Below are 27,942 nucleotides of genomic sequence, written 5' to 3'. Positions count from 1 at the left end.
AACCTAGACCTCCTCCACCATATTGCCACTTAGGCCAGGCTGACATTCAGTGGAAAATAGAACCAAGCAAATCTCAGCAAAACTGAGCTGGCACCCCAATCACACTATGCCTGAAGCCCACTTTACCTCTGGAATATTCAAAGACATATGCCAATGCATCCCCTTTAAAGTTTTAACTAGCCTGAGTTGGGTTTCCTGTTACTTGCAAACCCAAACATCCCTAACGTTGTAATAGATTTGAAGTACACCAAATTGTAAAAACTACTAGTGAATCGTCATCCACCAGTTCCTTTTATAGCACATTTCAACGTTCATCTCTTGCTTCTAGAAAAGTCTTTGTTAAACCTAATTTTCAAATATTAAAATGTAAATCTTTTCCCTCTTCTTTAAATCTCGGAGAATGACAACTAGTTAACACCTCAATGGTAAAATCACGTCTCTAATTTATTCATAAAAATTTACAAATTTATAAATTTAACTACAAAAAATATGAAAATTATCCAAGGCAAGCACACACACACCCCTAAGCAAAGTTACAAGACAAATGACAAATGAAAGAAAAAAAAATCTGTAATTCATACCACAAAGGGCTAATCTCCCCAATACATAAAGAGTTCCTTTTTAAAAAAATCAAAGAGGGGCGCCTGGGTGGCACAGCGGTTAAGCGTCTGCCTTCGGCTCAGGGCGTGATCCCGGCGTTATGGGATCGAGCCCCACAACAGGCTCCTCCGCTATGAGCCTGCTTCTTCCTCTCCCACTCCCCCTGCTTGTGTTCCCTCTCTCACTGGCTGTCTCTATCTCTGTCAAATAAATAAATAAAACCTTTAAAAAAATAAATAAATCAAAAAATCAAAGATATCCAACAACCCAACACAAAAAATGGGCAAGGGATATGAAACAGTTCATAGAAAAAAGAAATACATTCCACTCTTATATATAGAAAGATGCTCAACCGCTCTCATCACAAGGGGAAAACAAACAAAAATAACACTAATTTCTCACCTATCAGATCAAATGCAAGTTTGACAACACGCCCTGTTGGTGAGGCTGTGGTGAAACCCGCACTCTCATGTGTGAGTACAGAATAGTACAACCCCTCCCTATGGAGGGCAAGTTGATGATATCTATCAAAAATATATATGCAGGGACACCTGGCTGACTCAGTCGGTTAAGTGTCTGCCCTCGGCTCAGGTCATGATCCCAGGGTCCTGGAATCGAGTCTCTGCACTGTGCTCCTTGCTCAGCGGGGAGCCTGCTTCTCCCTCTGCCTGCTGCTCCCCCTGCTTGCGTGTGCGTGCACTCTCTCTCACCATTTGACAAATAAATTTTAAAAATCTTAAAAAAAATACATATATATATATATGCATTAACCCTCTGACCCAGCAGTAACCTCTTCTGGCAATACATCCTGTAAATATACCTGCCTCCGTGCAAAATAATATACATGCGAAGCTGTCTACTGCAGCATTATTTGTAATAAAAAGAGACTAACAATCAAGAATCATCTGGTTAAATAAATGTGATACGTATCCACAGCATGAAGTATAAAGCAATTATAAGAAAGAGTGAAGCAGCTCTCTATTTACTAACATGGTAAGATCACCAATATATATCATATAGCAGAAAAAAACAAGATGCAAAATATCACATGTAGTAATGCTCACTCAACTTCTCTGCTCAAATGTCATCTTATTCCTACAGCAACAGAAGGATGAGTCAAAAACAAATAAAATGATTATAAGGAGAGGAAGGAACTTTGCAGGGAGGACAGAAATGGAAGCTAAACCTCTCCGAACAGAACCTTGTTTTATGATTCTGATGTTGGAACCACATAAATGTTTTATATAATCAAAACACAACATTAAATGTATTTCCTAATAGATTTACTGAGGAATAATTGATCTACAAGGAATTACACATATTAAATGTGTATGTCTGATGAGTTTGGACGTATGCAAACACCCATGATACCATCACCATAACCAAGGTAACAGACACACCCTGTTAACACCTCCCAAAGTTTCCTTATGCCCCTTCATTTTTGTTTTTGTGATGAGAACACTTAACATGAGATCTACCCTCTTACCATTCTGAAGTGCGCAGGACCATGTTGTTAACTACAGTCACTATGGTGTACAGCACATCTCTAGAATTTATTCATCTAGCATAACTGAAACTTACACAAAATTAAATTTAAAAACAATCCCTCATGTTCTAAAACTGGATTATGGTAACAGTTGTGCAACTTGGTAAGTTTGCTAAAAATCATTGAATTATACTAAATTATACATCTAAAAATAGATGGCAGGAAGGTAGAATTTTGCTGGAATAAGTCTGAAGAGGCAGCGAAAGAACTAAAGAAAGCCAGTAAAGGCCAAAGCCTCTCCAGCCGCAGTGAGCACCCGAGCCACCTGGAGACCCTCATAGAATGCAGATTTTGATTCAGTAAGCCTGAAATGAGGCCTAATTCTATACTTCCCACAAGTTCCCAGGGGGCGACACTGATGTCACTAGTCTGTGTGCCCTACTTTGAGGGTCCAGACAACTTAGACATCTAGAGGAGCTTTGCTCTAAGAAGCAGCTGAGAGGGGGGTGCCTGGGTAGCTCAGTCGTTAAGCATCTGCCTTCGGCTCAGGGCATGATCCCAGGGTCCTGGGATCGAGCCCCACATCAGGGTCATGCTCTGCTGGGAGCCTGCTTCTTCCTCTCCCACTCCCCCTGCTTGTGTTCCCTCTCTTGCTGGCTGTCTCTCTCTGTCAAATAAATAAATAAAATCTTAAAAAAAAAAAAAAAGCAGCAGCAGCTGAGAGATTGGGGCAGTAGCTGCCAGAGGCAAAAGATGGGTACCAATGGGTGAGGGCCCAATAAGGTTTCTTCTTCTCTTTTGCTGTAGGATTCAATCGAGCTAGGGGTAGAACTGAGAGTGAGTGCAAAGAAGTTATAAGGACTAATCACAGCATTTAAGACAGGAGTACCCTGGAGAGAGTGGCAGTGTAGCAGGAGCCAAAATCATTGAGAAATGAAGGGAAGCGATGAGGGTCCGACAGGGATGGTGCTGATACAATCTGATGACCAGAGTTCTGAAAGAGGACAATACGCTAGGAGGAGTCCAGCAGGACGACAACATTCTAACGTAGTGCATTACCTCAGAAGTAGTACCAAAAGAAAGAAATACATTTAAAAAAAAAATTTTAAACCACACTAAGAGTTCTGGAAGCTAGGATATAGCCAACATTTCTTTTTTAAGATTTTATTGGTTTATTTGAGAGAGAGAGAGAGCGTGAGAGCGCACAAGCAGGGGGAGGGGCAGAGGGAGAAGGAGAAGCAGACTCCCCACCAAGCAGGGAGCCCGACACGGGGCTCAGTCTCAGGATTCTGGGATCACAACACGAGCCAAATGCAGATGCCTACCAACTGAGCCACCCAAGCACCCCTACTGCCAACACTTGGAAGTTCACTACCAAAGAAGACAATCTTGCCCTCTAATCAAACCTTGCTAAAGCTTCTACTCTCACAGTGACTCTTAGAGGAGTCATGCCACATCCTAAGGCCTCAGGTTGCTAGTTGTCTTGGTTTAGAATCCCTTCCCCCTTCAGCCCAACCACCCATCAGAATTCCGTTCAAATGTCACCCTGTTAAAACCTAAGTTTCCACTGCAACTGAGACAAACATCACACTGTAACACTGTACTATAATCATCTATGATCTGAACCAGTGAAACATTCTTACAAGAGTCAATCTTGTAAGTACTTCTTGAATTTCTCCCTCTAGTTAGGGCAGCAAGAACAAAGGAATGATCCAGAAGAAAAAGAAAAGCAACACAAGACATATCGAACTCAGAATTCTAGATAATGAGCTGCTGAATAAAAAGCAGGCACAAGAGGTCTTCTTCATGGAGCTAGAAGTGTCACTTAACAGGACAGACCTGTCACTCTTACATTCAATCACACACAACATGAGAGGAAAGGTAAGCCAAGACTTAGCAAAATCAGGGTGCTTAAACTTCCTGTCCCATGGCCTCCTTCTCACAACAATGTTTTTAAATACAAAAGATTACAAAGATCAATTATTAAAATAGTTATTAAACAAATTTAGGTCTTTAAAAGTTTATTTCCACCTGAATAACGAGCTCTAGTGCAGATCCATTAACTACTGTAATTCTGAAGTAGTGATGAGTCTGACACCTGATATACCCGCAACAACCATAGTATGATATGCAAACACCTGTGATTTTCACTGGTGATGAAGTCACAAGTCTGTTACTACTGTGATTTGTTGCCTAGATCCATAATTGGAAGGACACATTGAAATTCAGCTAAGAGTTTTTTCCCATCTAGGTTGATACATCCCCTAAACTATTCAGATTAAGAAGCACTAATAAGTGAATATTGTCTAAAATAACAGACACCATCTGCACGTCTACGACTACTTACTTGTCCATCTCATCATTAGATTACAGGCACTTCAGGCCAGGGACTATGTTTTATTTGTCTTTGGGTCTACAGGTCCAATAAATGTTAGCTGAATAAGTCATTTATTATCCCACTGGACTGTGAACTCCTTGATGGCAGAGATTGTCTCAACAACACAAACCAACCACTCAGTAAATCTGAGAATGAATGAGTGTGTGAATATCTTATTCTCCTTTGTTGAATGATAATCCTCTCAAGGTCAGAGATCATGTCTCATACTTCTTTGATTTCCCATAGTCTAGTATACTGCTTTTCACACAAAACCACTCAAATATTTATTAAATGAGACAGACAGACAGAGCCTCTGAAACGAAGATCAAAGTAAGTAAAGAGAATGAGCCCATGCACCAGTTGTGCTGCACCAGGAGAAAGAGTGCGGTACAGCAGCGAGGCTGGATGTGAACCAACCAAAGGAAGGACAGATCCAAGCCACAGAGATCATCTATAATGTGGTTACTTGAGAATATGCTAAAGTATTCCTATTCTTGCTTTTAAATATAAAAACCCTATAAATTCCTTCCTCATGAGTGATTTTTGCTTCTTTCTTATAAAGTCTACATTTTCCTACTGCTACAAAACAAGATAAAAGTGTAGCAAAGATTGATTTGGCATGTTTTTAGTACAATATATGCTATTTTTAAAGAATCCATATTACAAAACAGAATTGAGAATGCAAAACATGACTCAATTTACAAATTACCAACTGGCAGAGAAGTTGTGAAGTTGAGAAAAATGCTACAAGGTAAGAGCAATTGCCAACTCAACCTCAATCAGAAACGAAGATAAAGCATTTCTGAAATTAGAAATATAAATATATGTTTTAAAATTTACAAAAATTTGATCTGTACACAACATTTTGGGGTAAATCATCTGTGTGAAACCCAACCCAATATTCTTCTCCTTCTAGGCAGAGAAATACTTCCCCACTTCACCTTTACTCCTTAACTTCACCTGAACTTGCCTTGCTCACACCGTGTGCACAGCACACGCCTTCTACTTTATAGTACAATTATCAGTACAAAAATACAAGCCCCTTGGGGCGCCTGGGTGGCACAGCAGTTAAGCGTCTGCCTTCGGCTCAGGGCGTGATCCTGGCGTTATGGGATCGAGCCCCACATCGGGCTCCTCCGCTATGAGCCTGCTTCTTCCTCTCCCACTCCCCCTGCTTGTGTTCCCTCTCTCGCTGGCTGTCTCTATCTCTGTCAAATAAATAAATAAAATCTTTAAAAAAAAAAAATACAAGCCCCTTACAGGCAGAAGTGTCTTACCTCACCCTCACATCATCCACAACAGACAGCAGTACCTTGAAATAATAGCTCTGCAAGAAACACTTGATGAATGAGGATTATTTTTTTTAGTTCTATTTATTTGAGAGAGAGAGCGCGCTAGGAGGGGCAGAAGAAGTAGGCCCCCCATTGAGCAGGAAGCATGACTTGGGGCTCAATCTCAGGACCCTGAGATCAGGGCCTGAGCCGAAGGCAGACGCTTAACTGACTGAGCCACCCAGGCGGCCCAGAGGATTATTTTTTTTTAAAACAAGACATACCTTGTACTCTATTATAAATAATAGATGCCAAATGTTCAGAGAATAAGGTAACTTATCACTGATATTCCCAGATAATTTAAAATGTCCTGAAAATGAAGATTAAGAATGTCTACCAATTAAAGTTATTTCTGTTTTTGATGTTTACTCCTAAATAACCAAACAGGACATTTCCTATTTCTGCACAAACTAACCTCACTGAAATATAAATAAAATTGTTCTCTAAGACATGAAACACCAGACTACAAAAATCTTCACATTTATTTTTAAAACAAGGTTCTTTAGGCATATAGCCAAACTAGTCAGTGATAAAATCCACAATGTTTTGATTCTTGTTCAAGTTTTCTACCAAAGCACAGTAAGTACTTAAATAAATGAAGTCACTAAATTAACTCAACGATAATAAACATAGATGACAAGTTTCTTGAGGGCAGAGACTTTGTCTATACCCAGCATCTAGAACAGTACCTCCTATCTGATAAGCATGCCTGCAAATATTTGCTGAAACAATGACATTCCTGACTATCTCAGGGATTTCACGGACATATTCTGAGCTTCTTACCATTGCTCATATCCACCCATTCTGTCTTTCAAAATGTCCTCCTCCTCTTCAAGGTCAAGAGAACCAAGGTATCATACGGAAGTTTCTCTAGCCTGCTCTAAGTGATAAATGAAGATGCTTTCCCCTTAGTATATAAAATGTGATAGTCAAATAACTAAGCAATTATCAGTGTTTCAGAAGACTTTAAGTAGCCCTTACTGGGAAAAAAACTACAGGTTTCCATTCAACTCCACATGTGCCCTACTAAATTAAGTACAAAATTTCTCAAAGTACATTTGATAGAAAAAGTTCTAATTTGGGGCGCCTGGGTGGCTCAGTCATTAAGAGCCTGCCTTCGGCTTAGGTCATGATCCCAGGGTTCTGGGATCCAGCCCTGCATCAGGCTCCCTGCTCAGCGGGAAGCCTGCTTCTCCCTCTTCCACTCCCCCATTTGTGTTTCCTCTCTCGCTGTTTCTCTGTCAAATAAATAAATAAAATCTTTTTTAAAAAAGAGTTCTAATCTTCCACGCCTCTTTCTAAACTAGAAATGGGGAGCAGAGAGATGTGATAATTACAAATGGAGTGAAGGGTGTGAACGTGACCTTCTCTGGAGCAGGCCAGAATCTAAAACTAGCCTGTGGGAAAAATCTTTGAAAGGCTTCTAGGTCATTCTCCCACAAAAAGCATGAATTCCTCAGTCACCAACAGGTGGTTCTGCAGTCCTTGAGAGAGACAGACTATCTCCCACACAGAACACCCATTCTCTCCCAAGTCAACCCACTGCACTCCTGGATAACTCCGGCTCTGAAAATATTTAAGCTGTTATTATAGGACTCTTCTTCTGGCCCCAGCTTCATGCCAACACAATGAGTACAAAGCCTTCTCCAGCATAAAGACCTAGAATCACATGTTCCACTTGCTTCCACAACACACCCCACCCCTCAATTCCCATCCAATGAGTAGGCAATGAGTCCAAGACATGAAGACATCTTCCCGAAAGAAAGATGGATTTATTTTCATTAAAAAACTATTGAGCACAGACTCCTACAACCGTAAGAGTTGAAAAGGCCTTGGAAGCCATCTAATTCTACTCCTCTCCCCACTATGGTAGGGAGTGCTTCAATAACATCTCTGGGCAACACACTTGTGACCCAGAATCTAAAGATGGGAAGGAAAAAAGTCTCTTTGATTTGAATGCTAAGTAGTTCTAAGTATAGTTTTTAAAAGTTGTCTGTTAGTACATAGATTTGGTAGGTAATGTGGTTTGATAGAAATAGATCAAAAGTAATCTGTATCATTTGGTTACTTTCCATTACTTCATGGTCTCCTGCTATACAATTTCCCAGTTGTAAGAAAGCTAAATTTGTTACCTACTAACAATAATTTTAAAATATCTTTACAAAGATGTGAGGCACTAAAAATACCCATTATTTGGAAGCCCAAAATTAAATAGGTTCTTTAGCTTGTAAAGATTTTTTAGAAGTATGACATATGGGGCGCCTGGGTAGCTCAGTCAGTTAAACATCCACAGGTCTTGATCTCAGGGTTGTGAGTTCAAGCCCTGCCCTGCGATGGGCTCCCTGCCAGCGTGAAGCCTACTTTAAATAATTAATCAAGTAATTAATTAATTAAAAGTATGGCATAGTTGGATACTGATGCTTTACTCATTCACTCAACAAATAAATACTAAGTGCCTACCTTATGCTGGACACTGTGCTAGGCACTAGGAAAACAGTGAAAGCAGAAAACACATGGTCCCTCTTCTAAAGGAGCTTTGTTTATAGAAAAGACAGATTATCACCCAGAGAATTACAAATTGAGAAAAGCGCTACAAAGGCAAAGTTCAGGATGCTATGAGAACATGTAATAAGGAAAAATGATCCATCCTGGGAATTCAAAGCAGAATATGCTATGGAAGTGATGTTTAGGCTGGGATCTGAATGGAGGCCATTCACATTTATGTAAAAACAGATCTCATAAAATGAAAGTGTTAGTCCAATAAACCCAGCTACCTCTGGCATCTTTATTCTAAAACAACTTCTTTTTTACAAAAAGGAAAGCCAAGTACTATATAAAAAGGTTTAAAGGTTAGGGGCGCCTGGGTGGCTCAGTCGGTTAAGCGTCTGTCTTTGGCTCAGGTCATGATCCCAGGATCCTGGAATCGAGCCCCACATCTGGCTCCCTGCTCAGCGGAAAACATGCTTCTCCCTCTCCCTCTGCCACTCCCCCTGCTTGTGCTCTCTTGTTTTCTCTCTCTCAAATAAATAAAACCTTAAAAAAAAAAAAAAAAAAGGTTTAAAGGCTAGGAATTGATAGCTCTTTGGAAAGATGGACAGGGTCATATCCTACTGTAGATACCCCACCTGGTATAATTATCATCATTGAAGTCACTCAAATCTTTGTTGAAATGATTAGTGTCAGCGTTAAATCAATGCTCATATTATCTTCAGTTAAGCAAAATAAATTCACAAAACTATATTTCCTTACACAAGAAACTCCATTCTGAACTTCAAATGTGAAAAGAAGATGCTTCCTTGTACCTCACAGACTGCTACCAAGGCTCCATGAGATAATATATGGCAAAATGCTGGGGCAGATCTTGAAGTGCTTGGAGGATATGGCATCCGAGCGATCAAAAAGCCTGATCGGTCCCTTCTCACTATGACAGTTCTTTGGATTCAGCTGTGCTTCATTTTCCTGACCATGAGAAGAAAAAAACTGTAACACAGACTTGCACTCCTTCTCTAGCCTTGGTTTTCTCCAAGCAGGTGAGACTGGAAACTCAAAGGTCCCCTCTAGCTCTAGAAACTGACCTGCACCATCTTTTGAAAGGGCCAAGAATACACACCTCACCTCACATTTGAGTCTACCTCCTCATCCACTCCATTCCCCCATGACTCCATACTTCCTTTCAGGAATGGCAGCACATAGTTCATGATTTAAGTTTCTCAAAGACCTATTTTCCACTTATTTTACAGGCAGAATTAAGTTGAATGTATGCATCCAAATTAGACCTTTTCAATGATCCAAATGATTGCTGTGAAATTTTGTATGCCCCAATGAAAAAAAATGAATAACAACTGTCAAAATGACCAAATGTCAAGAACAGAGTTTTAACTCCTAATCCCAAAAAGTAAATTTTGGTTTTCTGAGTAAGGAAAATTATCTGCTCCATTTTAAAATCAGAAAAGACAGGGGCGCCTGGGTGGCGCAGTCGTTAAGCATCTGCCTTCAGCTCAGGGCGTGACTGCAGCGTTCTGGGATCGAGCCCCACATCAGGATTCTCCGCTAGGAGCCTGCTTCTTCTTCTCCCACTCCCCCTGCTTGTATTCCCTCTCTTGCTGGCTGTCTCTGTCAAATAAATAAATAAAATCTTTTAAAAAAATAATAAAATCAGAAAAGACAGTCTCAAAAACAATCACTTATACTCATAAATACAATAAATACATGCAAACTCATTCATAGAAAATAATTTTTTTAAAAAATTACAATGGCTAGAAGAGGACTAAAATGTCCACCATAAAATGCTGTAAGATGTTACTGCATGCAAATGAAACTTTACAAAAAAGTTACAGGGGCGCCTGGGTGGCACAGCGGTTTAAGCGTCTGCCTTCAGCTCAGGGCGTGGTCCCGGCGTTATGGGATCGAGCCCCACATCAGGCTCTTCCTCTATGAGCCTGCTTCTTCCTCCCACTCCCCCTGCTTGTGTTCCCTCTCTCACTGGCTGTCTCTATCTCTGTCAAATAAATAAATACAATTAAAAAAAAAAAAAGTTACAGCACTCAAATAAATTATGCAGCTAAAGACAAATCTACATGTTTAAGATATGTCTTGTTCAAAACAATTTTGGGGTGTGGTTTTGAAAAGCTCTCCTACTTTTCACCTTCATCAAACAGCATCCCACTAAGAGAACACAACTATGATACTTCCAAGCAAGAGACCTGTTTTGATGTGCAAACCAAAGCCACAAGATCCAGATAAGGGTTGCCACTAGAGAATGCTTCAGAAATAATACACTTTCAAGGAAAACTTAAAAAAAAAAAAGGTAACATTGGCACTAGTAATTGCTGGTAGATTCAGCTGCTGGGTACGTTTAAAATTTTGTATAAATTTTAGTAACTTAAAATTCTTAACTTATTTCCAGAGAAAGAGTTGATCCTTTCAGTCCTAGAATCAATGGCAAGATAGCAGCTTCCCGTCTGACACTCTTAATGCTTATTTTACCTATATTTTATATCTACCGAGCGTTTCAAGCTTTAAAGTTCATTACAGTTAGTATATTATAAATTACAACGTGAGTACTGCAATGTTCTCTTTTTAAAGAGAAGCAGGTAGGAGTTAAAAGAACTCATCCAAGGTCACCCAACAAGTCAGCGAAAAAGCTGGGAGCAGGACTAAAACTTAAGCTCCTAGACTACTAACTACTTCACACTTTCCCAATTCCAAAAGAGAAAAAACGAACTCAAGTGATTTACCTTCAGTAATAACAGCATACCTCAAACACAGTAGAACACTTATCATAAATATGAACCAAAAAGATGCACCTTGAACAAATGAGACAGCTTGCTACTTCTGGATACTGCTGTCATGTCCCTAGCTCTTGAAACCAACCAAAAACTTAACTGCTTTTGGATATATCACATCCTAGAGAATGTTCACTCTTCAGTATGTACAATTTGCTTTCACACTAACCAAACACAAATTAATGTTACCACCTTTCTCCATGCCTAGGTGCTGTGGGACGCATCAATTTCCTCACTTTTCCAAAAGTCAAGTCAAAGACCACATATCTCAAAAATAAGCAGTTCTCAATGAGAACATAGTTACATAGCCAATAAAGAAAAAGCTCTAGTAAGTTGTTTCTTTTGAAGAGATGTTTTTAAAGGATGATTATATGCTTCACAGAATTAATGTTAAGTCGCCCGCCAAGAAAAAAAATGATTCTTGTAAAGTAGCTTTTAAGGCTTATCCCTCCGTGTTTGGGACATAGTCTGACTTGTTGGACAAGAATGATCTGGGCACGCTCACACAGAACCCCTATGAACCAGCTTAGTTCACTGAAAACAACATTTCGACCTCCCAACTGTAGTACTCAGCCAACATGACCCTCTTTAACAATCTCTCAGGAGAAGGTTCCCCAGCGGAGAAAGTGACAGCCGTCCTCCTTCTGATGTTTTTGGGAAAAGTCTTACCACCAGAAAGAGAGGCTCCTAGGAAGTGTCAGCGCGGTGGAGCAGCCCTTGGTGCCGAGCAGGTCCTTTCTGACCTAGTCTCAAGTCCTCCGCTACCAGCCCGGATTTCGCCTTACAGACCTTCCCAAGCCGCCTCGCGCCCCTGTTCTCTAACCCGGAGCGAGACTCCCAACTCTCCGGGGAGGCGAGGCAGTCCAAGTAGACAGACGGCCACCCCACCTCTTCCGGGGACTCGCAGGCCCGCTCCCTGGCCGTGTCAGAGCCTGACGGACCCTGCCAGAGAGAAGGTAGCCGGCCCTTTCTGGGGCCTCCCAGACGGAACCCCGCACCCCACGGTCCCTTTCCACCGCCCTCACCCCTTTGAAACACCACCCTCCTTACTCGTAAATCCCCCTTCCTCAGGAGCACCCCAGTGGAGTTACCGGCCCACTCAAAAGTAAGAGCGACCGCCACCCCTATGGGTCACCCTGGCCCCCACTGTCACCGCCCTGCTCCCGGCCTCTGCCCACGCCGCGGGCTGGCCCCGGTGACGCCCGGGTCGGTACCTTGCGGACCCCCTTGTAGATATAGAAGTAGAGCTCCCGGCCCACATTGAAGCAGAGGCGGTCGCCGTTGCCAGACTGGTCGTTGAGGTTTACGAAGGAGACGCGGACGGGGTTGGATCCCTGCGAGTTGAAGGGCACCCGGTTGGGCCGGCTGTACTCCGAGTGAGGCAGCAGCTTGTACGGACCTTCCCGAGTGGTGAATTGGGTCTTAATCTCGTTCATCTCCTTCCCTCCTCCCTCCGTCGCCATCTTGGAAAGCAGCGTTCATCCTGCCCTAAGTGCCCGGATCACGCCCACCGCGCAGGCGCCGTCCCGGGCTCTCGCTCTCTCCCCCCTCCCCCGCCTCTTCCTCCTGGCCCCTCCCACTCGCGAGCGGGCCCCGCTCAGGCCGGCCGAGGGGCAGGGGCAGGCTTGTTTACGGCCCGACTGCGCAGGCGTGCTCACCTGGCGCGCTCCGCCCGGCTGGGCGTCCGCAGGCCCCTCCCCCGGGTGCGGTCTCAAAGCGGCCACGTGGCAGTGCAGGTGAGGCGGCCTCCGGCCGGGGGTCGACCTAGCTCTGCCACCGCTTCCGCCTCCGCCTCCGTCTCCGCCTACCCGCCCCCCCCCGGGGGCAGAACCCGTAAGCCGAAGCCGCGGCAGGTCTGCGGTCTGCATCACAGAGGTGATCTTGAGGGGCCTCCTCACCCCTGAGGGGCCCCGGGACCCTGAGGAGCGGAGGGAGAGAGCCTTCCCCCCATGCGGGGTGTGCACGTGGGGTGCCGAGTGCCGGAGCTCGGGCGTTCTGCCTTCGGGAGGATGCGGGGGCGCCCCGAGGCTGGGGGGGGGCTCCTCACCCTGAGGGGCCCCGGGACCCCGAGGAGCGGAGGGAGAGAGCCGTCCCCCCATGCGGGGTGTGCACGTGGGGTGCCGAGTGCCGGAGCTCGGGCGTTCTGCCTTCGGGAGGATGCGGGGGCGCCCCGAGGCTGGGGGGGGGCTCCTCACCCTGAGGGGCCCCGGGACCCCGAGGAGCGGAGGGAGAGAGCCGTCCCCCCATGCGGGGTGTGCACGTGGGGTGCCGAGTGCCGGAGCTCGGGCGTTCTGCCTTCGGGAGGATGCGGGGGCGCCCCGAGGCTGGGGGGGGGCTCCTCACCCTGAGGGGCCCCGGGACCCCGAGGAGCGGAGGGAGAGAGCCGTCCCCCCATGCGGGGTGTGCACGTGGGGTGCCGAGTGCCGGAGCTCGGGCGTTCTGCCTTCGGGAGGATGCGGGGGCGCCCCGAGGCTGGGGGGGGGCTCCTCACCCTGAGGGGCCCCGGGACCCCGAGGAGCGGAGGGAGAGAGCCGTCCCCATGCGGGGTGTGCACGTGGGGTGCCGAGTGCCGGAGCTCGGGCGTTCTGCCTTCGGGAGGATGCGGGGGCGCCCCGAGGCTGGGGGGGGCTCCTCCCCCAGGCCTGCGTTCGGCCACCCGCACCACCGTCCGGGAGCCCCTCTGCGCCTCCCGGAGCCAGTTTCCGAGAAGGTACTGAGGGACCTCAGTTTCCCGCTTCGGCGTGTTTCTTTAGGCGGGGCCGGGGGCGAGCACTCTGTGCGTGTGTGCACACAGCGTCCGTCTTTGGAGGTCGGCTGTCTGGATGCCTGTCGGTGGAGAGCATTGGCTAATGTGGACCAAAGTAGGTTGTGTTGGCACTTCTGTTTCTTAAGTTTGTCTTCACCAGGTGTTTAGTAAAAAGGGGGAGAGTCGGGTCGGGCAGTGGCTTTCGGAACTAGAGACCCAATCGAAGCAGGAGTCACTGGTCTTGCTCAATAGCTTGACAAGTAGAGGCCATTGATTAAAAAGAAAAAAGCTAAAGGATCTGTGAGATTACTAGACAAGAGTTGTGTGCGCACACTGCTAGATCCAGAGATGGAAGGACAGCACACGTGTTGAGGATTAGACAGTCACTATTTTATATCTGGGTTTCTTTGCTAGAATTAGAAAGTTTCTAAAGCGACAGAAACTTTCTGGGTGAATTCCGCGGGGAGGGGGAAGCCAGCATTTTTGTTAGACCAAGAATGAACTATTTCCTTAAATTCAAATCATAACTGGAGGTCACAAAATTAGTAGATGGAGTAAGTTCCACAGAGGAGCCCGAATCATAAACATCTTATGTATTACAAAGCAAGTAATACCGACATCCTGTATCCTTTATTCATGTTGGCAAGAAGACAGTAGAGCAAGATCCTACTTATTTCATAGACCCTTTGGTTGTAATTGTTTTGATGTTATCTTCCTTTCTCTAAAAGTCAAATAGATAACAGAAGTTTTTTAAATGCCAGGATGTGTACTGTGGTCACCACGGATTTATCCCAATTTCCTTTGTGTTATTTTACATTGAAAATATGTGTTTATAATGATCACCTTGAGAGATAGTAACATCCTGAATCCACTAAATATAATTCAGTTGTGTTCCCTGGTTATCAAGGGGGAATAAAGCATAATACTTTTTGGAGAAAAGAAAAAAAAAAAGCTCAGCAAGCAAAAATTAAGACAAATTTTATTAGCCTTCAATTAACCACAATTAATCTCAATTAACAATAATACCTGTATGCCTCAGGCTATTAAGGTTTTATTCTTTATAAATTCAACATATTTTATCACAATAATAATAGGCTGTCCGCTTTGTCCCATTCAGAGCCTTTAAATAATCTCTATTCTTTGTATGTTTTTCTCTTATAATTCCCCACACACACACACTCAAGGATTCAATAAATAACACCCAGATTTGTATAACAGGGCCTGACCTAAATACAGTTCATTTCTAATTGTCACTGTCAAGCCAGGCATTTCTGAATGGATTGGTGCCTCACACACAGTCATCCGTCTCTAAACCTGGTTAGTTCCCTTTCCATTCTCTCAAATTTGAATCATTATATAATGGCAGCTTCGTGAATGAGTTCCTTGATTTTAGTTTTTCTCTCAAATTTCCTCCTGTAAACCACCAAATTTATTTTCTTAAAACAATTTCTTAGGCGCCTGGGTGGCTCAGTCGGTTAAGCATCTGCCGGTCCTGAATTGGGGGCTCTGTGTTGGGAAGCCTGCTTCTCCCTCTCCCTTTGCTTGCTGCTCCCCCTGCTTGTGCTCTCGTTGTCTCTCTTTTTTTCTAATAAATAAATAAAATCTTTAAAAAACCAACAACAATGCCTTAGATGTTACATTCTCTTACCCAAGACTGTTCTGCCCACACCCTTAGCTCCTTCTCTTGCTTATGCCCTTCCTTTCCTCTTGTCTTCATACCCTGTTCTTCAAGAACTAGCAAAGCCTCATCTTTACCAAGCCTTTCCAAGCCTAAAACCCATACTTGAAACCAAGGATTCTCTATTCAGCATTCATGGCTGGCTCCAGGGAGTGTTTGAACTCCTAGTAATTGTATTAAACTTTTGTGTACATGTTCATTATATCATTGGAGTGTATAGCTTTCATTAGATTTTCAAGAGTTGGACACCCAACCAACTGAGCTACCCAGGAACCCCCCCCCCAAATTTTTTTTAAATTAGCTCTCTAAACTTCTGTGGCACTTCTCTGAGCTTTCATTTGTCATAAGTGATATCCTAAAACAGTATCTTCTTTTGGTATTTGTCAGCACAGGCTAATTATCTTATATTGATATTTATCTTTTAGTGTATATATGCTAACTTTCAACCAGATTGTAAGCTCATTCAGGGATACAAGGGACCTTTTTAAAATTGTTTGTATCCTCAAATATTATTTGATGCCCATAAGTGCCACTCTGTTCTAGCCTTTGGGATGCATCAGTAAACAAAAATCCCTCACTCAGAGTTTATGTTCTTGCAAGGAGATCAGATGAACAATAAGCACAAGTTAGTAAATTGTATAGTGATTGTGCTAGGAAAAAGTAGTTGAGTGAGCAAGGGGAATTGGGAATGCTATGGGTAGTTTGCAGTTTATGATAAGGTGGTCAAGATAAGGCTCATTGAGAAAGTGATGTTTCAGCAAAGAATTAAAAGATGTGAGGGAGCAGGCTATGGGAAGATCTAGGGAAAGCCATGCAGAACTCCCAAAGCAGGAGTATACCTAGCATGTTCAAGAAACAGCAAGAGCAGGGTGCCTGGGTGGCTCAGTCTGTTGAGCGTCTGACTTCAGCTCAGGTCATGATCTCTGAGTCCTGGGATCCAGCCCCGAGTCAGGCTCCCTGCTCAGCAGGGAGGTCTGCGTCTCCCTCTGCCCCTCCCTACCCCCCCGCTCCCCGTTTATGCTCCCTCTCTCAAATAAATAAAATCTTTGGGGGAAAAAAAAGATTGGTTTATTTATTTGAGAGAGAGAGAAGATGCGCACGTGCACACAGGTGTGCCCCCACAATGATTTTATTAAAAGAAATAGGTGGGGCCCCTGGGTGCCTCAGTTGGTTAAGTGTCTGACTTTTGATTTTGGCTCAGTTCATGATCTCAGGGTCGTGAAGTTGAGCCCCGTCTGGTTCCGCGATGGGCTTGGATCCTGCTTAAGATTCTCTCTCTCTCTCTTGCTCTCCTGCCCCTCCCCTACCTAAGAAAATAAATATACTTAAAAAATAGAAATAAGCATACACAGGGATGCCTGGGTGGCTCAGTCAGTTGAGCGTCTGCCTTCCTGCTCAGATCATGATCCCTGGACCCTGGGATCAAGTTGCACATTGTGCTCCTTGCTTGGTGGGGAGCCTGCTTCTCCCTCTGCCTGCCATTCCCCCTGCTTGTGCTCTCTCTGTGTCTATCTCTTTGACAAATAAATAAAATCTTTAAAAAAAAAAAAAAGAAATAGGCATACACAGGCATCTTTAGGAACCACATTTAAAACCTTTACTGACCCATGTAAAGTAACCAATCTCTCCAATTTTTCTTGTTGGTTGAGTGTATTCTATTATTATATTATGACTTGGTACTTCCTTGTAAGACCATTATTGGACTTGAAAACAAATTTGGAAAACATCACATAACATAGTGTCCTTAATATAGCATGCCTACTTTCTGTCTCAGATTTGCAGAATGGTAACACTGACACACAATCAGTATTACTAAATTACAACATGTTTTTAGATACAAATTGATCATGCACAAAGCATCTTATTCTTTCAATAACCATTATGAAGTGAATACAATACTTAATATTTCACACATATCTAGAAATGTGAGTTCTTTTTTTTAAGTATAAGTGCTTTTTAAAGATCTTTTATTTTTTATTTTTATTTTTTTAACGATTTTATTTATTTATTTGACAGAGATAGAGACAGCCAGCGAGAGAGGGAACACAAGCAGGGGGAGTGGGAGAGGAAGAAGCAGGCTCCCAGTGGAGGAGCCTGATGTGGGGCTCGATCCCAGGACTCTGGGATCACGCCCTGAGCTAAAGGCAGACGCTTAAGGACTGAGCCACCCAGGCGCCCCTTTAAAGATCTTTTAAAGTCTGCCAATCAGCATATTTTGTGGGAGCCTACTATGTGGACATTATACTCAGTGCTTATACATGCTCTTGTTTTCATGCATAACCTTGAAAGGTAGGTGCCATTATTCCCTTCTTATAAGCATGAAAACTAAGAAGGTCATGATATGAACTGTCCAAGTTACTACCTTAGAGCTTAAGTATTAGCAGAAATAAAATTTGAATTCAGGTCTCTAAAGAGAAACCTCTTGGAGTAAAATAATCACTTGTTTTTAAACTACACATTATTAAAAGGGGAAGAATAGCAATTCAAGTGAAGCAAGCATGTATTTTTTTTAATTCAAAGTTTTTTAACTCAAAACTAGAAAAAACAACCCACAGAATGGGAGAAAATATTTGCAAATCATATCTGATAAGTATGTAGAATATATAGAACTCCTACAATTCAAAAAGCAAATCACCTAATTTTAAAATGGGTGAAGGATCTGAATAGACATGTCTCCAAAGATATACAAATGGCCAATAAGTACAGGAAAAGATGTTCAACATAACTGTCATCAGAGAATTGCAAATAAAAGCCACAGTCCAGTCCCGCTTCACACTCACTAGGATGGTTCTGATCAAAAAGACAGATAATAGTAAGTGGTGGGTATGTGTAGAAATTCAAACCCTCCCGTACTTCTGGTAGTGTGCAGGCACTTTGGAAACTAGTCTGGCATTCCTCAAAAATTTGAAGTTACCCCATGACCCAGCAGTTTCACTCTAGGCATATACTCAAGAGAAGTGAAAACATGCCACACAAAAAACTTGCACATGAGTATATATTGAAGCATTAGTCATCATAGCCAAAAAATAGAAACAAACCAAATGTCCATTAACTGATGACTAGATAAACAAAATGTGTATCCACACAATCGAATATCATTCAGCCGGAAGAAGGAATAATATACTGGTGCGCGCTGTGACGTGGATAAACCTTGAAAACATATGCCAACTGAGAGGAGGCGGGTATGCATCACGTGATTCCATTTACATGAACCGTCAAGAGCAGGTGGATCTATTGAGACAGAAAATGGGTTAATGGTTGCCTAGAGGAGGGAGGGTGAGGGAGAAAGAGGAGTAACTGTTGATGGGAATGGGGTTTCTTTTTGGGGTGATGAAAATATTCTAATATTGATTGAGGTGATAGTTGCACAATTCCAAATATACTAAAAACCACTGATTTATACATTTAACTGGGCGAATTGTATGTGCTGTTAAATGAAATCTAGAACAAACTGGACATTGTCCAGTTTATTTTTCAAATACCTACTAAATTATGGAATAAATACTTATTAGATTGTTTGGACATCTAATAAACAGAACTGTTATGGGTCTGAAAACCTACAAAGTTTGGGAGTCTCTGCCGTAGGACATGAACCTTCCTCGATTTCCAAGTTATACCTGCATTTTTAAAGATTTTGTTTATTTGAGAGAGAGAGTGAGCGAGTGAGCATGAGCAGTGGGCACAGGGAGAGGGAGAATCAGACTCTCTCCCTGCTGAGCAGGGAGCCTGGGATCATGACCTGAGCTGAAGGCAGAGGCTTAACCGACTGAGCCACCCAGGTGCCACTCTACCGGCGCTTTTGTCTCTATCTGAATCTTTTTACTCTTTTCTTCTGGATCAAAGGAAGAGGTGTCTCTTCTTTCCAAAACTAATTTCTCCACCATGTTCTTGCAATAAATTCCTCTTATCTCATCTAGGATAATATGTTCCAGCAGTGTCTTACCCTGTCTCCTGAGCAAGCTCTCACGCTACCATCGCCTCCTTCCATGCAGTGTAAACTATTACCCTGAGCAAAAGCAGTAGCAGCGAAGCGGGACTGGGGGGTCAGTTCTGCCTGAGCGCTTGGCAGTGGTGCTGGCGGTTGTCAGCAGAATTGCTCTTTCTCTAATTAAAAACAAAACACCTCGACCTATTGCCCCTCTCCAGTCCCAGCCTTAAAAGATCCACAGCTGTCTCCCACCCCCTCATAAATACAGCTGCATGTCTGCTGTTTTGATTGTCTTCGACTCTAGGGATAAGACAGAAATGTGGGTTCCATACCAGAGTAACAAAAGAAGAAATATAGGAAGAAAATGAAGTAATGGTTTGTCACAAGGCTGTGACATTCTGTCACTCACAAGCACAGAACCAGTTGAATTATTACTTAGAGTATTCTTAGAACTGCACCCAAATTAGGACATCACTTCTTGTAGCTAGAACTTGTAGAGCTTTGTTTTTCATTGTTAAGCTCCTCTGGGTAGAGGTTCAGTGACAGCCTTTCCAGGCAGCCCAATAAACATGGTGGATTTTATCTCTTTAGAGATTAGAGCAAGGGCATTCAAGCTTAATAACCTCAATGACAGTTTCTGATTTCTTCTGAGAACCTTAAACAGGAAAGAGAGAAAAGGGGATTGAACAAAAAGAGCTGGTATGCTCCATGTAAAGAAAAAATTAACATGCTGCTGGTCATACATGGTCAGACACGCTTCTCGCTCACTCCCTGGAGAGCTTCGTGGACATTTTGGGGCTGTTGAGAAGTGACCAGTAAAGCTGAGTGATTTCTAGGCACAGGCTTCAGTGAAGTGGCAGTTGGGGGCCTGTGACAGAAAAGATGTGTTTGTTAACTTCAAATTCTATTTTAAGAGTTACTGTTTGGGAAAGTAAAAACACAGTTTATGATATTAAAAAGATCTAGTCTAGGATGGGGTAGGGAGTATTCTCTGAAAGATTATCTTAAAAGGACAATGTTTCTGTTAGGAACCCAGTTAGACCAAGTTAACTGTGAGGAGAACCAGTCTTTTTATTCTTTGGAATTGGAAGAATCCCCTAGTAGACCATGAAGCACGTAGTAAATGTTCAGCACATGCTGAATTGAATTTCTGGTTTTCTCCCTTTCCTTCTTGCTGATATCTTTGTGGGGTTTTTCCCCTTTCTCTTCTCGGTGTTTCTGTTTCTGCATGCTCCCTCACTGAGCTCTAGGACCCGTAGTCCTCAGACCTGTTGCACCTGTGCGTTTGTGCCTTCACACAAGCTAGAGTCCCTCTCGCGGTGTTCGTCAGAGGGGCTAGACGGCCAAACCTTACCCACCATGTCGCCTCTGCCTCGCCTTCCCTCTGATTCCAGCCAAAAGGCTGCTTTCTCAGAGAGGCTTTCCCTGACACCCCACATCTAGGTTATGTCACCTTATCATCCTCTCATCATCGTTATTTCCTTTGTGGGACTTGTCATGACTTCTAATAACATACACATCTCCACGTATGTTTATTTACTTGAGTAACATCTGTCTCTGCCAGTGGCCTGTAAGCTCTCTGAGAACAGGGATACTCTCTTTTTGCTCATCCTTTTGCTTCTAGGTTGGGGGCTGGATTCAGTAGGAGCTCTAGATATTTGGCAAATGAATGATCCACCTCCTTTAAGAAACATTCTCTGACTTCATGTTAATACTTAACTTTATCATGACATTTATTACATTGCTGTCTCCTCTCACTAGATGTTAGCTACACGTGATTGCAGTTCACATACTTGAAAACATCCTCGTTCGTGCGTGCTTTTCTCCTCCCGTACGCCCGAGGTTGAGCTTTGCTTTAGGGTCATATCACTGTGTTTTCAAATAGTTCTGCTTATAGCCTCTTTTGGTGGGTGTGGTAAAGGGTAGTTCAGCCCCTTGTTTATTTTATGCATTTGACTTTCAAGTAAATATCTATTTGGTGTGCCCATTTTTCAATCACTGCCTTAGCCCCAGCTCAGTCCACGTTCCTCTCCCACCCACGCCCCCCCCAAAAAACCCCAAAGCATTGGAGGATACTCTTTCTTCAGGGTCACATTTCGGTTTTTAGTAATATAGAATATTGAATTTGCTGGAGAATTTCACATAAGAATTATCAACTGGATATTTATTGCAGCTCTTGATCTTCCTGTTGGGATAAGAAAAGATTATGAAAGGTAATCGGTGCTCAGGACTGTTTCATGGATTGAATATGTACCCAAAACAGAGCATTGGACTTAAGAGCATTGGACTTAAGGACATGTCGTGAATTCTACTCAAGATTCCATTATTTAATATTGTGCTGGAAGTGCTAGCCAGTACTGTAGGGGAAAGTTCAAAATGAAGTTATCATAATTTATGTAAGACTGTATGTTGGGAAACCTAAGGGGATCAATTGAAAAAGTCTTAACAAGACAGTGAAATAAGACAACAAGTTATAAAATCAGTATTCAAACTTTCTCAGGTGAAAATAGTAACTAATTTAATAAAGCAAAAGGAAATATCACTCCTATCACTCACAATAACAAAATTAAAAAGAGGAATAAACTCATAGTTGCTCGTACCTGTCATACAGGGAAGGGGGGACCTTTCGTCTCATTGACCACAGTGTGGGTGGTGCCCCCTGGGGTTGAGCTGCACAACGTCTCTGACTATATGTAGAAAGTTTTCAAAAACTACTTGAAGAATACTATAAAACTCTGTAAAGAAACTAATTAAACGAAATACCTTGTTTTGGGGTAAGAAGACACAACACTGTGAAAATGCCAGTCTTTGTTTCAAGTTTTTATATGAATTCTAGTTAGTTACCGTATATGGTAAAATTGGTTTCAGGAATAGAATTGTGTGATTTATCAATTACATACAACACCCAGTGCTCATCAGAACAAGTACCCTACTTAATACCCATTCCCCATCTATCCCATCCCCCACTCACCTCCCCCTAGCAACCTTGTTTGTTCTGTCATTAAGAGTCTCTTATAAGAGTGGTTTGCCTCCCTCTCTTTCTTTTTCTCTTCCTCTATGTTCATCTGTTTTGTTTCTTAAATTCCGCGTATGAGTGGAATCATATAGTATTTGTCTTTCTCTAACTTATTTAGCTTAGCATTATACTCTCTAGCTCCATCCATGTTATTGCAAATGACAGGATTTCGTTCTTTATTATGACTAAATAATCTTCCAGTGTGTGTGTGTGTGTGTGTGTGTGTGTGTGTATACACACACCACATCTTCTTTATCCATTCATCTGTCGATGGACATCTGGGCTCTTTCCATATTTTAGCTATTGTGGACATTGCTGCTATAAACATCAGAGTACATGTTTCCCTTCAAATCAGTATTTTTGTATCCTTTGGGTACAAATTCCTAGTAGTCCAGTTGCGTAGTAGGGTGGCTCTATTTTTAACTTTTTGAGGAACCTCCATACTATTTTCCAGAGTGGCTGCACCAACTTGCATTCCCACCAGCAGTGTAAGAGGGCTCCCCTTTCTCCACATCCTTGCCAACACCCATTGTTTCATGTGTTGTTAATTTTAGCCATTCTACCAGGTGTGAGATGGTATCTCATTGTGGGTTTGATTTGTATTTCTGTGATGATGAGTGATGTTGAGCATCTTTTCATGTGTCTGTTAGCCATCTAGATGTCGTCTTTGGAAAAAATGACTATTCATGTCTTCTGCCCATTTCTTAACTGGATTATTTGGCTTTTGCGTGTTGAGTTTGATTAAGTTCTTTATAGATTTTGGATTCTAACCCTTTATCAGATATGTCATTTACAAATATCTTCTCCCATTCTGTAGGCTCCCTTTTTGTTCTGTTGACTGTGTCCTTTGCTCTGCAGAAGCTTTTTATCTTGACAAAGTCCCAGTAGTTCATTTTTGCCTTTGTCTCCTTTGCCTTTGGAGACGTGTCTAGTAAGATGCTGCTGAGGTCACAGAGGTTGCTGCCTGTGTTCTCCTCTAGGATTTTGATGGATTCCTGTGTCACACTTAGGTCTTTAAACTATTTTGAATTTATTTTTGTGTATGGTGTAAGAGAGTGGTGCAGTTTCATTGTTCTGCATATTGCTGTCCAGTTTTCCCTACACCATTTATTGAAGACACTCTCTTTTTTTTTCATTGGATATTCCTTCCTGCTTTGTCGAAGATTAGTTGACCATATAGTTGTGGGAAAATGCCAGTTCTTAATTAATGTATAAATTGAATGCAATCCAAATCTAAACAGAATTTTCTTTAGAACTTGTCAAAAATATTCTAAATTTCATTTGGCAGAATAAAATATTTGAGAATCATGGAAAATTCTGAAAAGAAGAAAAGTAATGTTTGCCTCCCAAATGTTAATATGTGTTATAAAGCCTCCTTAATTAAAACATCAATGCACTATAATAAAGTACAGAATTAGACCACAGTAAAAATGGACATATGGTAAAGATGGCAGGGTTAATTTAATAAAAGGTATTGGAACAACCCACTAGCCATTTATAATAAAATAAACATGGGTTCCTACTTCTCATTCCAAAACAAACTCCAGATGGATCAAAGATTTAAATAGAAAAATTAACCATAAGAATCAAAAAAACTACTTGAATAAATATATTTGTGATCTTGAAATAGGGAAGACTTTTCTAAACATAGCCCTCAACAAATAAGTCACAGGATATTTTTATTCTGTATCTTGCATACAAAACACCATTCAAAAAGAAAACAAACTTGGAAAAAATATTTATAACACATATGGCGAGTGCATAGAATCCCTAAACTTAAAAATGGTTGTTTAAATCAATTAGAAAGGAAACATTACCCAGTAGAAAAAAATAGACAAAGAACATAAGCAAGCAATTCACAAAAGTTGCATTTATCAGACTTTTTGTTTATGACTTCTGAGTTTCCTATCATGCTTAGGAAGAACTTCCCCACTCCAAAATGCTCAACTTTTCTAGTGAAAGATATGCAAACTAAAACAATTTTTTACTATCACACTGGAAAATATCAATTACCAATATATAATTGATAATAGTATTGCCACAGAGTTTCATGTTTGTAAAAGTATTAAGAGGCATTGGTAGGAAATGTAAATTGCTACTATTTGGAGGGCAATTTGTGGATGTCAAAATATTTATTGCAGTTAACAGGATTTGAGTCAACAACTCCAGTTCTTACCAATTTATCCTCACAAATGTATAAAGTTTATGTATACAAGGATTTTCACTGAAGCATTGTTCTTAATAGTGAAAAATTGGAAATTACCCAAATACCCATCAATAAAGAATTAGATAAATTATGGAAATTCCATACATTGCCGTTGTTAAAAATAAATGCATAAGCCCATCTGGACTGACATGGAAAGCTGTCTAAAGTATTCAGTAAAGGGGCGCCTGGGTGGCACAGCGGTTAAGCGTCTGCCTTCGGCTCAGGGCGTGATCCCGGCATTATGGGATCGAGCCCCACATCAGGCTCCTCCGCTAAGAGCCTGCTTCTTCCTCTCCCACTCCCCCTGCTTGTGTTCCCTCTCTCGCTGGCTGTCTCTATCTCTGTTGAATAAATAAATAAAATCTTTTAAAAAAAAATAAAGTATTCAGTAAAAAAACAAGTTACAGATGAGTAAGTATAATATGATTTCATTTCTGAAAAGTTAAAACGTATACATGCAGTAGTACCCCCTTATCCATGATTCTGCTTTCCACAGTTTTAGTCACGCGTGGTTAACTGTGGTCCAGAAGCAGATGATCCTCCTTCTGGCTGTTGTCAGAGGTCAGTAGTAGCCTCGTGCTACATCACGATGCCTGCCTTATTCACCTCACTTCATCTCATCACATGGGAATTTTATCATCTCACATCTCACCCAAAAAGAGGAGGGGTTGAGTACGATACCAGAAGATCTTTTGAGAGACAGACCACACTCACATATACCTTATTACATTATTTCATTATAACTGGTCTGTCTTGTTGTTGTTAATGTCTTACTGTGCCTGATTGGTAACAATTAAGCCTTATCACAGGTACCTATGTACAGGAAAAAACATACATACAGTGTTCAGGACTCTCCACGGTTTCAAGCATCCACTGGGGATCTTAGAATGTAACTCCCACAGGTAAAGGGGGACGACTGTACCTATAGGGTTTTGTTAAGCCTTAAGTTTGAGAACTGACTTCATTACTCCCCTTTTTTTTTTTAAGACTTTATTTATTTAGGGCGCCTGGGTGGCTCAAATGGTTAGGCATCTGCCTTCAGCTCAGGTCATGATCCCAGGGTCCTGGGATCGAGTCCTGAGTCAGGCTCCCTGCTCCGAGGGGAGCCTGCTTCTCCTTCTCCCTCTGACTGTCTCTCTCTCTGTCTCTCATGAATAAATAAATTTTTAAAAATCTTTAAAAAAAGATTTCATTTATTNGGCTCAAATGGTTAGGCATCTGCCTTCAGCTCAGGTCATGATCCCAGGGTCCTGGGATCGAGTCCTGAGTCAGGCTCCCCACTGACCAGGGAGCCTATCGCAGGGCTTGATCCCAGGATGACAGGATCATGACCAGGGCCAGGCAGATACTTAACCGGTTGAGCCACCCAGGTGCCCCTCACTTTTTAATTTTAAAGAGTAACCTCTCTGAATCTATTTTTTTGCGTCTAAAATTAGAATAGTATATATAATATATATATATAATATGAAAGGGCTCAAAAGACAAAATGTATATAAAAGCTCTTTTTCAACAGTAATACTCAAATATACGGTAGTCAAAAGTTACTAAACGTAGATGACTTCCATAATTATCCATATTGTAACAAAGCTAATAGGCTTATAAATTATTTTGAATGGACTTAATAATGTAATGCTTCTTATATTTTTGGTCTTCATTAACAATTCTTTAAGTTTTTAGGGGATAACAGACCCTTTGAGAAACCCCATGAAAGCTTTGAACCCTGTTCCTCAACCTGAATGCATACACCTACCCCATTTTACATACAAACTCTTAGGATTTGATAGACACTTGTTCAAACCAAAAAAATAATTCCATGGACTCCTATAAATTCAACTTCACAGTGAATAAAGACAAGGAGAACAGTTCAATGCTGTTATGGATGGACTGTGTCCCCCTGAGGATATGTTAATGTTCTAATCCCCGGTTCCTGTAAATATGATCTTATTTAGAGATGTGGTCTTTGCAAATGTACTTCAGTTAAGATGATGTCATTGAGGCAGGCCCTGATCTAATATGACTTATGTCCTAACAAGAAGGAAACAGACATACAAGACTCATGGAGGAGGAGCACCCTGTGACGCAGAGGCAGTGTCAGGCCCCCCAGGCTGGCCAGATGCCGCCAGAACCTAGGAAGAGACGGAAGGGGTTCCCCCTACAAGTTTCAGAGCGCAGCCTTGCCGGCACCTTCACTTCATACCTCTAGCTCACAGAACTGTGCGACAATAAGTGTCCGTTGTTTTAGGGCACCTAGTTTGTGGTACTTTGTTACATCAGACCTAAGAAATTAATACAGATGCTATCAGTAAAAAGGATCTCTGAAAACAAGTGACTTTTAGGTGTGCAAAATATGCCAATTGGGGGAAAAAGGTTAAAATTATTATTTGCAAATGATATTGTTTGCTTGGAAAAATGAAGCAGAATGAATGGAGAAACAACAATAAGACAGTTCAATAAGGTAGTTAGGTATAAGCTTACTCTACAGAAATCCATGTATTTTATATGGACAAGCACAACTAGTTAGGAGGTATATGGAAGGCTTCATTTACAATAGCCATGAATAAGGTAAAACACCAAGGAATATACTTCGTAAGAACTAGAAGATCTTTTTTTTTAAAGCCTTACTGGATTTCATTGTTTTTTAAAGACATTTATTTGAGAGAGAGAGAGCATGCACAAGTGGGGTGCAGCAGGGGAGAGGGAGAAGAGGGAGAGAATCTCCAGCAGACTCCCCATGGAGGCCGACTCAGGGCTCCATCTCACAACCCTGAGATCAGGACCTGAGCTGAAACCAATTTGGATGCTTAACCCACTGAGCCACCCAGGTGCCCCTCTTTTATTTATTTTTTTAAAGATTTTATTTTTTTAAGTGATCTCTACACCCACCCATCCTGGGGGTCGAACTCATAAACCTGAGATAGAGAGTCTCATGGTGTACTGACTGAGCCAGCCATGTGCCCCAGAACTGTAATATCTTTAGGGTAAAAACTTCACAATGCTACACAAGGACTCAGAAGGACAACTAAACAAGTGGCAAGGCACACCATGTTCTTGAATAGGAAGACTCAACATCATAAATGTATTCCTCCTCAATTAACCCATAAATTTAATGTGATTCCATTAAATTCCAAACCATGTTTGGAAACTGGACAAGATGATTTCAAAGTTCAAGTGGAAAAAGTGAAAAACAAAAAGAGCCCTGGAAATTCTAAAAAGAATAAATGGGGAATCAGCTTTATCAAATATTGAAAGATAAGACAAAACTATAATAATTGTAATAGTGTAACATAGG

At 42.0% G+C, this 27,942-nt stretch overlaps 1 protein-coding gene and 1 long non-coding RNA gene across 15 annotated transcripts in view; one reads left to right on the top strand and one right to left on the bottom strand.

Annotated features, from left to right (window-relative positions):
- WDR20 (WD repeat domain 20) overlaps positions 1 to 12,762 on the bottom strand; it is a 64,883-nt gene extending 52,121 nt beyond the window's left edge. For 2 of the 9 annotated variants that reach the window (XR_004620315.1, XM_034642718.1), the window contains exon 1: positions 12,294 to 12,645. Coding sequence is in view for 6 of the 9 variants with exons in the window: in XM_034642718.1 (XP_034498609.1) it covers positions 12,294 to 12,542 (249 nt within the window). In the remaining 3 variants the exon portion in view is untranslated. Of the gene's footprint in view, positions 1 to 8,798; positions 9,254 to 12,293; positions 12,660 to 12,737 lie in introns of those variants that run through there. The other 7 variants (XM_034642723.1, XR_004620314.1, XM_034642717.1 and 4 more) reach the window with 7 other exon arrangements.
- LOC105240933 overlaps positions 12,731 to 27,942 on the top strand; it is a 36,202-nt gene continuing 20,990 nt past the window's right edge. For all 6 annotated transcript variants that reach the window (XR_004620319.1, XR_004620320.1, XR_004620321.1 and 3 more), the window contains exons 1-2: positions 12,731 to 12,954; positions 13,833 to 13,940. This is a non-coding gene — a long non-coding RNA (uncharacterized LOC105240933). The remainder of the gene's footprint in view (positions 12,955 to 13,832; positions 13,941 to 27,942) is intronic.

The sequence above is a fragment of the Ailuropoda melanoleuca genome, chromosome 14 (assembly GCF_002007445.2).
Source record: "Ailuropoda melanoleuca isolate Jingjing chromosome 14, ASM200744v2, whole genome shotgun sequence".
Taxonomy (NCBI): domain Eukaryota; kingdom Metazoa; phylum Chordata; class Mammalia; order Carnivora; family Ursidae; genus Ailuropoda; species Ailuropoda melanoleuca.
This window is presented reverse-complemented; position numbering and strand designations above follow the sequence as displayed.